Source organism: Caloenas nicobarica, chromosome 11 (genome assembly GCF_036013445.1).
Source record: "Caloenas nicobarica isolate bCalNic1 chromosome 11, bCalNic1.hap1, whole genome shotgun sequence".
Classification (NCBI taxonomy): domain Eukaryota; kingdom Metazoa; phylum Chordata; class Aves; order Columbiformes; family Columbidae; genus Caloenas; species Caloenas nicobarica.
In genome coordinates, this window is record NC_088255.1 from 21418281 (window position 1) to 21434322 (window position 16042).

Below are 16042 nucleotides of genomic sequence, written 5' to 3' on the forward strand. Positions count from 1 at the left end.
GGTTAAACAGTCTTGTTGGGGGGAAAATGGAATAGGAAGCAAAACAAGAATCTTGTGGTCCAATAGAAGGAAAGTATTTTTCTTTTACAGAAAGTATGTCCATCAATAATTTAAGCTTTCATCTAAACCTTAAAGATCATTACATAGAAAAGATTCTAAAAGGCTTCAGAATTTTTTCATTTGAGGTCACCAATTGTACTTTAGCCTGTACAAAAAGTAGTCTTTGGCATTATTCACCTGATTTGAAGAACATGTACACATCCTGGAATTTGTGTATAGTTTTAAAATAACATAGTATTTCTAAGATTCACTTTAAATTCATATTAGTATTCAAATATTTATATTAAGTAGCTTAAGGGAACATCCATATTTCCAAGCCAATGTTAGATCAACTCATTCTGAACACTATAGAGCTTCAGATCCCTTTTTGTTTTATAACAAACGTATCACTCAAAATCATAAATACCTGTTTATTTGGGGGAAAACAAACCAAACCACCATCACCAAAAAACAAACCACAAACCACTATTTGTGCATAGTTTTTGCCAGGTAAATGTTTGTCCCGAGAGTAATAACGTGAACTTCTGACCTGTTTTGTTGTCGGCCATAAACTTCAGCAGACAACCAAGGAAAACGCTATACTAAACAGTACAATATTTTGTATTTAAGCAGTGAGATAGGGAGACCATTTTTACTAACCGTGGTGAATAAAGAGTTGATTGTCAAGCCTAATGCAAAAATGTTTACATAAACAATTATTAGACTTCTGACAATATTATCCTTCCAGGAAAGGTATCTCTTTATGAAGAAGTGTGTGCAAAGTAATCAGGTGGCTCCCATTCAGCAGCAGTGGCTGATGTCCATGCTCAAACTGGTGCCACAGTCACTTATGGAAGGCAAAGATCAGCAGCTGTTGAGTGAAAAGCTTTTGGGGGAGGTAATAAGGGATTATGAAAAGAGCATGAAAAGATATATGGGTAAGTACCAGAAACTACACTTAACTAATGTTAGTGTATTAATATATTTAAATATATTATTAGCTGTTCCATGTTCTTCCAGTGAAAATAATTTTTCTAGATTGTTCTTTCGGCCAGGCGTGATCTTTTTGATTAACCACCGATTTATCTTTTTCTGCCTCATCAAATATGCATTGGCAGTAATGTTTAAGGCAAGACTTGATGAGTTTTATTGGACTAGTAAAAAGTTAACCAGCCAAAGGTATAGTTCAAGCCAAGAAAAGGCAGCTGTGGACTTCATGAGAAGACCTTATTTCATTAAGTCTTTAACATGTTTCGTTAATTTGATGGAAGAATACTAAAGAAAGTAGAAACTTTTTGTGTACTAGTTATTCTTTTTTTTTTTGCCTCTTCAGGAATAGCAGCTTTTTTTTTTTTTTTTTTAGCTGTTCATCCATAAGTAAATCTGTAAGTTTTCTGGTGCTGCTCTCTATGCATGAGGAAGTTTACAATAAAAATCTGCAAAGATAATTAGCTATTTTCAGATATCACTCATACAACTCACTTGCATTTTTAAACTTTTTTTAAAGATTCATGAACTGGAATTTTGAAAGTGAATTCCCTTCCAGTCCTATATTAATGTCTTTTTTTAATTTATGCTTACAGTATCCGAGCCAGATTTTGTTAATATTTTGGTGGATGGTTGGTCTTTTTTAAAATGCAGATTTAAAAATACAAAACTGAACACAAAACTAATTTCTTCATAGTGTCATCAGTGGGATAAGTATGTATATATGTATAGTATCCCACTATAATTATATGAAACAAAATTGCCATACTTAGAATCATAGAATATCTCAAGTCGGAAGGCACCCATAAGGATCATTGAGCCCAACTCCCTGCTTCTCGCAGAACTACCTAAAACTAAAAACTAAAACTCTGACTAAGAGCATCATCCAGGCATGCTCTCCACTCTGACAGGCTGGGAGCCGGGACCACTTCTCTGGGAGCCTGTTCCAGTGACCGACCACCCTCTCAGGGAAGAAATTACTTAAGAAAGTACTGAATTATTTAAACACTAGTCTATCTGAAAACCCTCACGAATAGGGGACAGAATTGGAAGTAAACCACCTGAATCTGTATAAATATTTAGCAGAAGCTCTGATTTTGAGTTACCTTTGGGAGAATGTATTTTGAAGAGTTGGATGATACAGTTACCTTTCCATCCTCCTATGTGCTTGGTTCAACCTGGAGAAAGACCGAGGAAGTACAGTGCCTATTGAATATGGCTTAATTTTCTTCTAATGTTCATATATTTATATATTTTTTTCCTAGTGCGAAGTGTTCTTGTTAAACCAGACATAGAAGGACTTGAAGATGAAGAGGAGGCACCTTTGCCTACATTACCAGTGTGAGTGGATTAAGTTAGCAAATAACACACTGGCAAAATGCACTCAGTTGCCTGAGTGAAATTCTTGTTGAGCTTCATGAACAATATTAATTCTAGAGTCCCTTAATGAGACTTTTTTTTCTGTCTGTAGAGGATCTTATATTTGAGTGTCTTACATCTGATTGCTTTACAAAGTTTTAACACTGATAGTACTTTATTAGTGTTGTTACAGTTACATAGAGTAACACTAATGCCCGCAAACAAGACTTCTGGCTCTGAGTGCCCAGACACTAAAGCTGTATTGCAGCCACCCCTGGAATGAAGCGTGTGCGTACGGGGCAGTTTGCTGGCAGACAGCAGCACTGTGCAGTACGTTAATATGCTAAAACTGCAGCTAATGCTGAGGTTTCCTATGACTTGGGTGTTATGAGCTGAAACCTTGAGACCCAGGGAAAGGTTATTATGCTCTGCCAAAATAGAGGAGAAATTCAACTAGAGAAAATATAGTTATCTGAATTGCACAATTTGCTGAAGCATCAGAATGTGTGCCATCTAAATATTGATGATAAATACTTGCTGTTAGCAGTTGGTGAAGTTAGAAGTTTATGTTGAAAGAGTTTCAGGAAAAGCAAGTGATCTGAAAATACTCTGGAGTATAAAACATGGTTGATCAGACAGAGTATGGCTTCCACTGTATCATCTTGAGGATATGTGTATGGCACTTAAATAACTAGTCATGTTAGGGAGTAAGCTTTTTAATACCACTTTTTATATGCAAGAATGTTTTATTCAAGTATTGTTTGAGCCCTTAACTTTTTGTTTGTTTGTTTTGCTGTGGTGTGGTGTGTGCGTGTGTGTGTTTTTTGTTGTGGTTTGTTTGTTCATTTTTTGTTGTATTTTTGTTTGTTTGTATGTTTTTCTCTTCAGAGGCCTGGATTTTTCTAGTCCATGGCATAACAATTTTATCCGAGCCAAAAAAAAAATCCTTTCCAAGCTGCGCATTCTCCATCCCGCAATGAAAACTTTACTGGATTTCGGCTATGCAGCATTCTCTACCATTCTTATAGTGGATTTGTCAAGTGTCAGGTAAAGTCTGTTTTGGTGCATTATTAACCCGTATAGGTTTTTGAAGCTGCTAAAGAAGAGTTTGTTCAATTCTATTTTTTATCATAATGTTTTTTATATAATAAATTTCTTCAATGTGTCCGTTAGTGTTCTTTGAGTAGATTACTTTGTATCATGACACATTTAACTTTTCTTCTCTCTTATGTATAAATATTTTATTGGTGCTTAAATGCTGGTAGTATCAGCCCTTTTGACATATGTTTTGCCTTTAATTCTGTAAAGATCTCCTCATTATTTATTTAATCTTAATGCCGTGATCCCCATGGAAGTCTGATCAAAGTAGCATTTAAAAAATTGACTTCTAGTAGTATTAGTATCTGTAGGGAATTGTACACTAGCCCTGAAGATCAAATTTCTTGCTGGTTTTCATCTGTTGAATTCTATTTTTAATCTTGGAACTTTTCATTTTCGTAATTTTCAAAAATATAATTTTCAATATATTTTTTCCTCATTTTTTCTGGTAACTGATCTTTATTTCTTGGGTTTGTGATATTTTTTCCTCATTTAAGTCTACAGAAGTGACGCTTAGGTTCCCACTGTGCTTTCTGCTAAAAAAGAATGGGTTTGAAATACAGTATAGATTACTGTTACTTTACTCCATGGCGTTTTTAATGTTGCTTATAAAGTTGCTCGTAACTTTATTTTCTAGATTGAAAGGGCCAGTTGACTGTGACTCTCTAAAGACTGACGTCTCTCTATGCTGTTCTAAATCAGCAGAGAAGCTATCGAATACATGGTATCAAAGAGTCATCAGTCTGTTTACTCAGCAGGAGGTGTTGAAGGGTGTAAAGCCAGATCAGGTCGACTCTTTTTATAAATGTGTGGATACGCTAATGTCTAATCAGGTAAAAATCTTCTTCGTGATAAAGCTAATCTGAAATTTAGGTAATTTTCATGAGTCAGCACACTGTATGATATGGGGCCTGTTTAGCCATCTGTTGCATAAAATCCAGTCAAGTAGTAAAAATGTGAAATATTTTTAACTTCCCTAATTTAAAATAAATACATGGTCTTGTCTACTTCTTCTAGTTTTTTAGACGCAGAAAATTTATTCGTTTTTCCACTTAGAATGTCACTAGTTTAAAGAAGGAAGTATCTCAGTGTTCTCAGGACCCTTCCTATACCGATCTTTGCAATGCAATTACGTGTCATATATTAGTAAAATGAATGAAACCAGGTTGCTCTCCCTTGAAAGTATTAATAAACATACTCACACAGACTGATTAAGTCCAGCTCTGCTAACGTGTATGCAGGTGGCTATAGTTCTGCAAAATTTTCAAACATATTTATTTGCTGTGGAAAATTATACCACAATGCTTTGTGAGTTTGTTGTTGTTTTTTTGTTTTCTCCCTGATTATGTATATCAAGATGAAAGTTATATGAAGCATTTCTTGGGTTGGTTTGTTTGTTTTAGGAATTTCCAATTGTTCTATTTCCTAATAATAAAAAAAACCCCATTCAAATGAAATCACCAATTTCCAACTGAGACAGTTGTTTTTCAAAGTCCTTAGCTTACTGAAAATTTAAAGTCTGTTAGTTAACTGGAAACTTAAAGCATCTGTTGTTTACGTTGTTCTATTTAAGAATATAGTAATAAGTGGGAATATGTATGTTCAGCAGTTTGAGAAAGCAGTCAGTTTTAGAGATTAAACCTTTATTTACTTTGTAGAAAAATAATGGAACAACAGTCTAATCAAATCATTGTCATATTAAAAGAAAAAAAGTCAGAGGAAAATGCATTCCAGACATTTCATTTATACCTAAAGCGTGCGTTAGTAATAGACTTTTTTAGTAAATATAAATGCATGAGCTTTCCTGAAATGCTTGTCTGCTTGTTCATTAGTTTACATCCTCTAAGGGTTGGGACTAGTACCCACTGAAGTCATGAGAAGAATTCACACTGCTTCAGTAAGCTATGAATCAGGCCAAAAGTACCACAATGAACGGAAATCCTGCTTTCCTGAGTGAAGGGCGAGATGGGGCTTTCTGTTCTTTAACTAACAGGTGATATGTGTTATTACCTAGCTGAAAGACTTATTGACAAGAACGGTTGAAACTTTTGTGAAACTTTTTGATCCTGAAGACGGAAGTCATCTACCTGTATTTAAGATGGAATTGACTCTTGAGGAAAAGAAAATGGAGTTTTATCCAAGCTTCCAAGACCTAGAAGCAGCAATTCTGTTCATAGTAAATCGTATAGGACAGACCTTCGAGGTGTGCTTTTGTCTTTAAATATGTAACTGCTAAGTTGCTCAGTACATTAAAATATTTAGTAATTTAGCGCTCTGACTACCATGGTAATGGGAAGTGGAATGCAACTTTTGGTATTGATTTTCCATGACCGTTCTGCAGGTCACATAATGAATCTTGATGCCCAGCAGAACTCCAGGATCTGAAACTCATTTTGTTTTTCCTTGTTCATTAAAAAATGGTACACCTGCTACAGATTTAGTCCTCTGTTTTTATCTCCAAATCTGTGCGTATGTCTACAAATTAACTGCTTGTTTGTTAAAGAGAAGTCAGGCTGAAAGCTTACCCAGGAAAGAGAACTAGCTAGGTTATCTTAAGGTTATCTCAACCTTTTCATTTTCTTCTTTTGTATGTTTAGGAAACCTGAGAGTGCTTTAAGTATCCACATATTCTAATTTATTTATGTATTTATTTTTAACATTGAAAATCAAGTAGTTTTGCGGTGTATACTTTCTGTGATCTAACATTTTACATAGAAATATAATTAGAACCTTAGTTATATGTGTGGTGATTTTCAATAAACTTGCATTAATAATTGAGGTCCCCAGAGAAAGACAAGGAAAATGAGAGCTGATATTCCTTTTCTTTCTAAGAAAAAGAAAAGCTTCAAATCCCTAACAACTAATATATGCAATATCTAAAGATTTATGTGTTAGGAACCAACCTGTGAGTCCAGGGACGACAGTCTTTCTGGGGGCTTTAGATGTATCCCTGTGAACTCAGTCTTGGTCTTTAGACATACGTGATGGTACTTTCAGAGCAGGGGTTTGGGTTTAGTTTGGTGTGTTAGCACATAGGATAGAATTTAATTTATGTAAGATTGGATAATTATGTTTTGTCTATCTTACGTGTTTCCTGTTAAACTTTCTGAATCAGGAAGAGTTGTTCGGGGTGTGCATGAAGCACCCAGCCTGGGTCATGATAAGGGTCTCATGCTTTCCTGGATACAGTGTCTTCTATGGATTGCAACTTATTTTTAAAATCTATGTATCCCTGCATTGCTTTTAAAAATTTAAATAATTAGAACTTGCACTCCTATTAGAACATCCAGACAATACGTTCTTGGCTAATGGGAGACACTGCAAGGCTGGATGCTGAGCTTCCTCATCACATCATGGAATGGGCCACATCGACACTGAAAAAATCTATCAGAGACAACCTAGAAGGTCCAAAGGACTATTTTGAAAACTATGGTGAGTGATAGATAAGTGTTTAAATAACTGTGTAATGTATGTTTAAATAACTGTGTAATATTAATGTACTATTACTGAATTGTAGTTGAAAGGTATGGCTGGCTTGTAGATGGAACTGCAGAGGCACAGATAGAAAGATTTGAAGCAGAAGAACACACTTTTGATGAATATACTGCTGTAAGTTTTAATTCTTCATTTTATATATAATTTTTACTCAGCATGCAGCAATAATAAATAGAGGATAATGGGTGCTTAGCCTTTAGCTAAAAATTATGTTTATTACCTACAAATCTACAACGTGTTCTTTTCACTAAAAGTCTGTAAATAGAAAAATATACCTATTTTCTTCAATATGTGATACTTATTTGTGTAGCCAAGTAGTTAAATAACAGCTCTGAAGTGTAAGATCTAATGTTTTTTCTGAAGTTCATAGACGAATTCCTCACTCTCAAGAAGGAAATACTGAGTTTACCAGACATGGCTTATTTCCCTATGATCTCTTTGAATTGTGAGGATTTAAAGCAAGGTTTGGTTAGTAACGCAAACACCTTTGCAAAAATGCTAATGGACAGAGTAGCTGCGAATCACAGAGAGGAAAATAAAAAGTAAGTAGAATTTTCCACTCATGAATGCTATATGTGTTAAATGTGTAGCAGAAACGTGTAGAAGAAATGCAAACGTGCCATACTCTTGTTCAGTGAAGTCTCTTGGCTACTAATGATCTCATGGAAGTTGCACCAGCTGATCTATTTTTTTCCCCAGCTTTAGACTCAAAAACTAGTAGAGGAACTTACTAATAAACTTAGATAACAAGGATCTAAAAGATCAAAGGGGCTTCATTACTGTTCTGTTTTTTTAAATGTGAAATACAGTACTACTGTGCTGTCAAATGAAAGACTAGCTAGATTCTCTTATTACAAGACAGATACCTCTAGGTTTTCGTAGATAATGACATAATTACACTGATAATTTTAAAGGTTAATTTGCAGGTATGTATTAAATAAGGAATAAGGTCATATTAAATTGTTTGGTTAAAATGAACAATTACAGTCAAGTTTTATAGTGAATTCCACATTACTAAAATGACAAAATATTTACTAGGAAAGTGTTTGTGTGTATGATAATGATACTGTACTTAAGTTCATGTACTTACCCAAAGTAACTGAATCATTTATTGCAAAAGAATACTTCCAAATCTAAACAAATCAATTATTGCAAGTTAACAAACAGTATTTTTCTAGACTGACTTGGTCCTATTCCCTATTTTGTTTCATCAAGTAATGGAGTTAATGCAGGGATAATACTTAAAGAAGTAATTTGGACTTTTAATTCCATTAAAGCTGAGCTTGAAGCCAGTCAAACTACAATCTTAAAATTTTGATATTTTATGTTAAATAAATCTATAGGATATGCGGGGAATTTGAAACAATTAAGAAACGTGCATTAAAAGTTCCTGAGACAACAGAGGAGATGGTGGAAACAATAGCTTACATAAAGAAGGTCAAAACCGAAGGCATTCAGGACCTGTCGTTAAGGATCAAGGTAAATGACTATTCTTTAATTCTTAATCTTTTACCAAACACGCTGGCCTATACAAATACAGAATTCATTCTGGAGCACCAAGACTTTTGTCTGATCATTCTGCATGTATGAATAAACTGTACCCTCTGTGCTACTTGACAGAGAAGTGAGAAGTCCAGCTTTACCATTTGACTTAGTTTCTTATTTCCCATTCCCAGGTGTTCTGCATGTCAGTGAGGAAATGCAGCTTTTAATAAATCATAGCAGATTGTAGGACACTCCGTTTATTATTTGTACCTAGAGACTTACATCAGGGCTGCTTAAAAAGCTATTTGGAAATGAAACACAAGTGTGAAGAGAATTTCATGTCTAAGAAATCATGACTTTGAATACACAAGAAACAGTGTACTGTTTGAGCAGAATATAGAAGATGTTGCAGTAGCAGTAGTGCTTGGTGTGTAATGCTCAGAGAACAAAACTGAAACCTTGTGTGGGTCAGCCAAAAATCTTACTGGAGAAGAAGCTCTTTGCTATATGTTATGATGATATGTATCAGATTTTCTGTTATGGGAATATGTTTGTGAATATAACACATGTTTATTCTGCAGAATTTGTGGTTTTAATATTTTTAAATAATATTAATCTTTTTGCATGTAAATTTACAAGCCACAGGAGTCATGTTTAGAGAAACATGCTCACGAATAGGGCAGGAATTTGAATAACTTTCTGTATGTATTTTAAATATTAAGATTCAATTGGCTGAAGTAGCTCCGAATTCTGAAAAGTCTGGGAAATGTAGAGTTCTATTTTATCTTTGTAGGTAATATTGTCTCACCATGTATTTTAAACAGACCTATGATAACTAAAGTTTTGTGAAATCTCTTTATAATTTATAGGAGCGCTGTCGGCAAATGAATTACTTGTTAGACGTTTTCTCATTTGCTCCTGAAGACATTGCACTGAATACAACAGTTATACTATGGCCAAAGAACATTAACCCTGTTTTTGATGAGCATGATGAAGTAAGAGCATTTTCTTGGTATATTTTGACTTGTTAAACTTTTCACTCTACTTGAGCTATTTATTTCCTCATCAGGCTAAATGTATCTGCACATATAATGTGAACCGTACTAATTTAGACATGCATAAATAATGTATTTTCAGATTTTTGTATCAACAGAGGACTTTTTGTGGAGTAATTTAAAAATTTTCACTGCAACTTAAAACCTTCAGCAATCTTATCTTAATTTGTTTGTGGTCAGTGCTAGGTAATTGATGGGAAGGTGAAAATTCACTACACTTCATTTGGCTAGTACTGAAAATGGAAGTGCCAGGCCCTTAAGAGTTAGTGCTCTGGACAGGAGGTCATTTAGTTAAAACAATATTTTGTCCTGTCAGTAAAAGAACAGTGGGAATTGTGTGGTTTAGGTAGAAATCATTAATAGAAAATATGCAACATCTAATTTTCTCTATGTGACTGTAGATTCTTTTCTTCCACTTGTCTGTATTCGTCTTGTTAGCATTCTTTCTCTCTGGCTATGATACGGTAAGTCAAGCCTTCTGGTGTTCTATTGCCTCTCTACTGTAAAAATGCTAAAGAATTAACAATTAACACTTTTTAAAATTAAAAAAAATTAGTATCTTTTAAATATCACCATTAAAGATTTCTCTTTCACTGAGTCTTATTTAGATACTAAGGAGTATGTCCAAGAGTAGTAAATATGCCTCTGACTTAAAACATTCCCAGCCTGGGAGACAGCTGTGTCTGTAAAATATTTTGTTTGCATGTTACCATTCTTTTAATTCCCCAAAATAAATGAGTGAAGTTAATTTTCTACTTGTACACAGAGAGTCCATTCTGCTTGTTCAAATTCTTTTTAATGAAAACAGTAGTACAGAGTGTCTCTGACTTAACGAGAGTCCCTCAGGATTATCTCTCTTCGTAGCTGTCTCACAACTTGCTTTGTGCTAGAGCTTGAGGACAATAATAGTTTTTATGAGTCTGTGTATTTGCATTTTTTACTCTCAGAGTCCATTCTAATTCTACTGCAGTTGGAAAAGACTGGTTCCTCCTTGCGAAAAGTTCTGTTTGTCTGCTTCACAATTTTTGCATGATGGCAGGTGTCCTTGTCTTAGGAGATCTCCTCTACTTGCGTTCATTTCTTGTTTGGTACCTTAAAAATAACCCCTCTGTGGACAGACAGCTTTAGAGTGGCCTTGTGTTCTAGAATTTCTGCCTTTTATAGCAGCAGATACATGTGGGGTAGCATTGGCTTTCCATGTCCCCTTTTTGGCAATAAAACACTGCATCTCAAAGATGAGAATTTCTGCATTTTTTCTGTAATACTTTTCTACCTTTTGTCTGGTTGCTGCATCCTAGCTGCCATGATTATTGAGATAAGGGTTCCGTGTTAACATACTGAGGTTTCACACACTTAAATGGGACGTATAAAAAGCAGCTCCTGAAGAAATTGCAGTTATTTTAAGGATAATAACTTATCTGTATTGTTTATTTTCTGTCTGTTTGCACTAGATGTTTAATTTAGATGGTACTATGTATGTTAATAATTGAAAGAACTCAACCTCTTTTACATTGCTTTTTCATCATTTAAAAAAAATCAATTGTTTTGTAGCTGATTGAGCAGTCTAAACGTAAAGGAGAGCAAGAAGTATTACATAAATCTGAGAAACTGATGGTGGAATTAGACAAGCTATCTCGTTCTGTGGCAGAGTTTGAAGACTACTCAGAACTGGATTGCATGCCAGAGGTCTGATTAATATTTCGTATAAAATGGGTAGAAATGTTTTGTGCATTTAATACACAGGGGTCATGGAAGACACTTAGAATTAAAAGTCATCAGTTATTTTAACAAATGTGAACCAAAATGTTTACTATCCTCTTGCCCCAATGAACAAACTCATAAAGTGACCTCTGCTGCTTCCCCTCCCCTTTTTGTATTTCATTGGCAATAACGTTTGACTTAAAGGAAGGTTTATTATAAAGTTGTGTTTCATTTAGCTGAAGCAAGAACTTAGGTATTACAGATGTATAAAGCAAATGTTTTTGGTTTAGGGTTTTGGGGGGTTTTTTGCTCTGGTTTATATAAAGCATAGAATTCTGGCCCCAGTGACATTATTTGCAAGTAACCTAAGTGGGATCAGCATTTCCTTCCCTGTCTTTGATATACTGAGGAACCGATAGAAATAATAGCAGGATAGAGTGATTGGTAGCAATTTGATTTTTCTTTTTCCTGTGAACCTCAAAATTTTATTCTTCTGCTAATTAAGAGCAGACCATTGACTCCAAAACTTTACAGATTTCTAGAGGTAGTTTATAATTGCCAGAGCATGTCTTGTGTTTTAATTGGAGGATATTACAATTGGGCTTAGTTTTGGTTTTTACGAGCTAACCACTTCAAAGCACAAAACAGAAATCCTAAGCTAATAAATCCCAGTTGCTCTTATATGTCAGGTCCACAAAAACATGTATGCTTGCTTCTTGGAACGGTGAATTTTAAAGCTCTAACATTTTGAAAACGGTTTTCTTCTCTTAAATTCAGCAATGATAAAACCAACTTTATTTTTCTTAGTGTTAATCTGAGTTCTTCAATTTGTCTACTTAAGGATAAGAAGTTGAATTTTTAACTCATGTTTTCTAAAATGTTAATAAATATGAGTGCTTGTTATATTATGATACCTTATTTTGATAGCAGTTCAGAGCATAACTTGGTTATCTCTCAAGACATACAATTATTTCATTTCAGTATGTGGCTGAACTGAGGGCATTACAGAAACGCATACAGGAGGCTGATGAAACAATAGCTTTTATTAATAAAGAAGAGACTCTGTTTGAATGGAGACTGAGTGACTTCCCACTCCTCAGCAATGTAAAAGCCGAGATTGAACCATATCAGAAGCTCTTTACTCTTATGCTGAAATGGCAACGAACAGAAAAAAGGTAATTCAGCTCTTGAAGCTAATGAGGGAGAGTGGGGAAAAATGCACTTGCCTTTTTTTTTTTTTTCATGACGGATGTATGGTATGGATTTGTTTTCTTATAAACATTTGACATTAGCACTCCAAATATAATAGTTATACTTACATATCAGGGTTGTTATTTTTAATTCAGCTAGGAAAAAAAAAAAAAAGTCTTTTTAATGTAATGCAAAGGATTATGTTGCATACTGGGTCTAACTGTATCGGTCATGCTGGTGCAGCCTCTATTAAGACAAACTCTGGAAAGCGATGTATTAGGAAGAAAAAAATTGATTAGTTTTGAGCCATTTTGTGTACTAGAAAAGGAAGAAGTTCAGTTAGAAAGCTCAAAATCTATATGTAACGAAAACCCTTTTTAATCTAATGGCTGTCCAAAATGCCACATAGATTTGCTCAAATGATGACATTGCTATCTGGTGGTTAGATCCTATCGCAAGAACCGTAGTCTGAGTCTAAATTGGTGAGATTATTTACCAATTCCTGCACTCTTTGGAAGTTATAACGTGATATGGCTAGAAAGTATGGATTTTAAAAAATATTTTTATGTTATATGTTGATCTCTATCCAGAGCTTAATTTAAATATTTCTTAGTCTATGTGGTTACTTGGCTTCAGTATGTGATTGACTTGAGAGAATTATGCAAATACACAGAAGAGTGTGGTCAGGTCACCTTTAGTTGTGCATTAGGATTTTGCATAGAATGACAATAACTGGAAACAGGCACTTTGCTCTAAATTAAATAACTATTAATCTACATTTCGTTTGAGTTGCAAACAAAGCGTTAGTTATTTGTGGACTGTTTGTTACTCTGCTTTCTAACCTTGTGGTTTTTCACAGGTGGATGGATGGTGACTTTTTGGAACTAAATGGGGAAACCATGGAGGCTGAGGTTGATGAGTTTTTTAGAGAGATATACAGAATGTCAAGACAGTTCCAACAGAAGGAGAAGAAAATGCAACAGGAGTCAAAAAAGATACCACAACCCAGAACTGCAGAAGAAAAGAAAGAAGAAACCAAGGAAAGTCCAACTGTTTCAATGTGTTCTTCAATCCTGGTGCAGATTAAAGACTTCAGGGTAAGAAAAAGTGAGGGATATTAACATTTGATGTAGAGGGACAAGTGCTCAGTATAGGTAGATGATGCAGTGTCAGACTCCTATTATTACAGAAAGTGAGCTCTGAATCACCACTTCCAGATTGTGCTGTCCTAGTTATTTTAATAAAATTGGATTTTGGATGTCTTTGTAGTTTTAGGAATGTGAATTGTTAGAGAGTGGACATGTACAGGAGAAAACTAGTTTGTGGGTGCAGAGAAACATTTAAGGATGTAGTTGGGAATTTTGAAATGGGACAATAGGTTATGTTAATGGAAGCCCTATTTAACAGAAGATAACTGAAAAATTGATACTTTTTTCTGCTAAGACTGTGCTTAATAGTTTTATATTTCTTCTTCAGTAATTTACTACAATTTTTTAGAAGTGGAGTGGATAACTGAATGGATCCATCTGCACTTTTCAGAAAAGATTTTCATGTCATCAACTACTGCCCCAGAATTCTAAATGCACATCGAAGAGGATTAAAAAGTCAAGAAAAAATGCACATGACAATTTTTACTTTATGAATCTTTTCCCTCAATTAGGAGTATGTTCCCACTGTGACTGTGTTTTGTAACCCCGGTTTGAGACCTCGTCATTGGCAGCAGATGTCAAATATAATAGGATATGATTTAACACCAAACTCTGGAACTACCCTGAGAAAAGTTTTAAAGCAGGATCTAGCCCCATATTTTGACCAGTTTGAAGCTATCAGTGTAGCTGCAAGCAAGGTAAGCACAGAGATCTGACAGAGACAAATACAATATCAGCTTTCTTAGTGATGGCTTTTATGTCTTACTAGAATTTTTGTCTTTGCCCTTGTGCAACTGTCATGGATTTGGCTGGGATAGAGTTAGTTTTCTTCCTACTAGCAGGTTTAGTGCTGTATTTTGGGTTTAGAATGAGCATAATGTCGATAACACTCTGAAGTTTTAGTTGTTGCTAAGTAGTAGACAAGGACTTCTCAACCTCTTGCACTGTACCGAGTGCACAAGAAGCTGGGAGAGGGCACAAGCGGGACAGCTGACCCAAACTGGCCAAAGGGATATTCAACACCATGTGACATCATGCTCAATGTATATTTTGGGAAAAGAAAAAAGGAAGGGGGGATGTTTGGAGTTATGGCATTTGTCTTCCCAAGTAACAGTCACGCGTGATGGAGTCCTGCTTTCCTGGAGATGGCTGAACACCTGCCTGCAAATGGGAAGTAGTAAATGAATTTCCTAATTTGCTTTGCTTGTGTGTGCGGCTTTTGCTTTACTTATTAAACTGTCTTTATCTCAACGCACACGTTTTCTCACTTTTACTCTTCTGATTCTCTCCCCCATCCCACCCTGGGGGAGTGTGAGTGAGCTGCTGTGTTGTGCTCAGTTGCCGGATGGGGTTGAACCACGGCAGCAACACAACAGATTTGGTGAGACTTTGGCCCATCAGATGATAACAGTGAGTGTGTAAACATTTGCATCTCGCGTTATATCATCAGTATTTCCTGAGTGTACTGCTTTCTGTGCACTAGAAAATGATATACAAAGAAAAATAAGAAGAAGTTAATTTACACTGTTAGAGCAAAATAGCTTACTGAGCTAGACAATCTTATATATTGAATTAGTGAGCTGGAAAAAATAACACAGTGACTAAAAATAAACTTTTATTTTTAAACTGTAGGAATTTTCCTTAGAGAAAACAATGAATGCCATGATGGAAACCTGGGAATCAATTTCCTTCAGTACAAATGTGCATCAAGGGACTGGTGTTCACATTCTGAGTGCGGTGGATGAGATTCAAGCTCTTCTCGATGATCAGATCACAAAAACTCAGACAATGAGAGGATCACCTTTCATTAAACCGTTTGACAAAGAAATCAGGGTATGATGAGAATTTTTTTTGTTTTACCAATTTTATTTGCGGGATAACTATAATGTGAGAGCATGCCCATCGTATTATGTCTTTATTGTTTGACTTGTTAATGGAATACTTTCATTGATTTTTTTTTTTTTTCAGCAAGATTCTTTTGAGTTCATGTAAGTCCTACTTACATTATTTCTGTGTTGGAATTCCCTCTTCCATTCAGATTCAAGTACAATGAAGACAATGTGATTTTTTTTTCATATTTTGCAAAATTGCTATTTCTGTTAATGTCTTTAAACTTGCTGCTTAATAACTGGAAATTATGGTTTTATTATTGTTAATAAGAACATTTAGTGATCTAATCCTTGAGTTTTGGACTCCAGTTTTGGACTATAGTGTTCTTGTCTGGGCAAAGAAACTTCTTGAGGGCTGGGGGAAGGTTTTTTAACCAGGCCTCAGAGCAATGCCGGGGTTGCTCTATACCTGCTTCTGTATTTTCAGGGTCTTTGTGGTGCTAACACTACTACTGACAGAAGAGACACTAGGGAAATTGCTTTGCGGTTACCCTCCTTAGTTCTTTGTTGGTTTATGTAGGAAATCTTCCAGTTCAAGCAGGCTCAGTGAACATAGTAAAATATTTACCCTTTACAGGCAGCTTCTCCAGCCTTT

The 16042-nt window shown here is 35.1% G+C and overlaps 1 protein-coding gene across 1 annotated transcript in view; it reads left to right on the forward strand.

Annotated features, from left to right (window-relative positions):
* The window catches only part of DNAH12 (dynein axonemal heavy chain 12), a 59953-nt gene that overhangs the window by 3858 nt on the left and 40053 nt on the right, over window positions 1-16042 (forward strand). Inside the window, exons 5-19 of the mRNA XM_065642957.1 lie at window positions 788-977; window positions 2292-2367; window positions 3274-3432; window positions 4121-4316; window positions 5498-5686; window positions 6765-6915; window positions 7001-7092; window positions 7342-7520; window positions 8322-8457; window positions 9333-9458; window positions 11070-11204; window positions 12201-12394; window positions 13270-13507; window positions 14071-14256; window positions 15191-15391. Coding sequence (XP_065499029.1) covers window positions 788-977; window positions 2292-2367; window positions 3274-3432; window positions 4121-4316; window positions 5498-5686; window positions 6765-6915; window positions 7001-7092; window positions 7342-7520; window positions 8322-8457; window positions 9333-9458; window positions 11070-11204; window positions 12201-12394; window positions 13270-13507; window positions 14071-14256; window positions 15191-15391 — 2448 coding nt within the window. The remainder of the gene's footprint in view (window positions 1-787; window positions 978-2291; window positions 2368-3273; window positions 3433-4120; window positions 4317-5497; window positions 5687-6764; window positions 6916-7000; window positions 7093-7341; window positions 7521-8321; window positions 8458-9332; window positions 9459-11069; window positions 11205-12200; window positions 12395-13269; window positions 13508-14070; window positions 14257-15190; window positions 15392-16042) is intronic.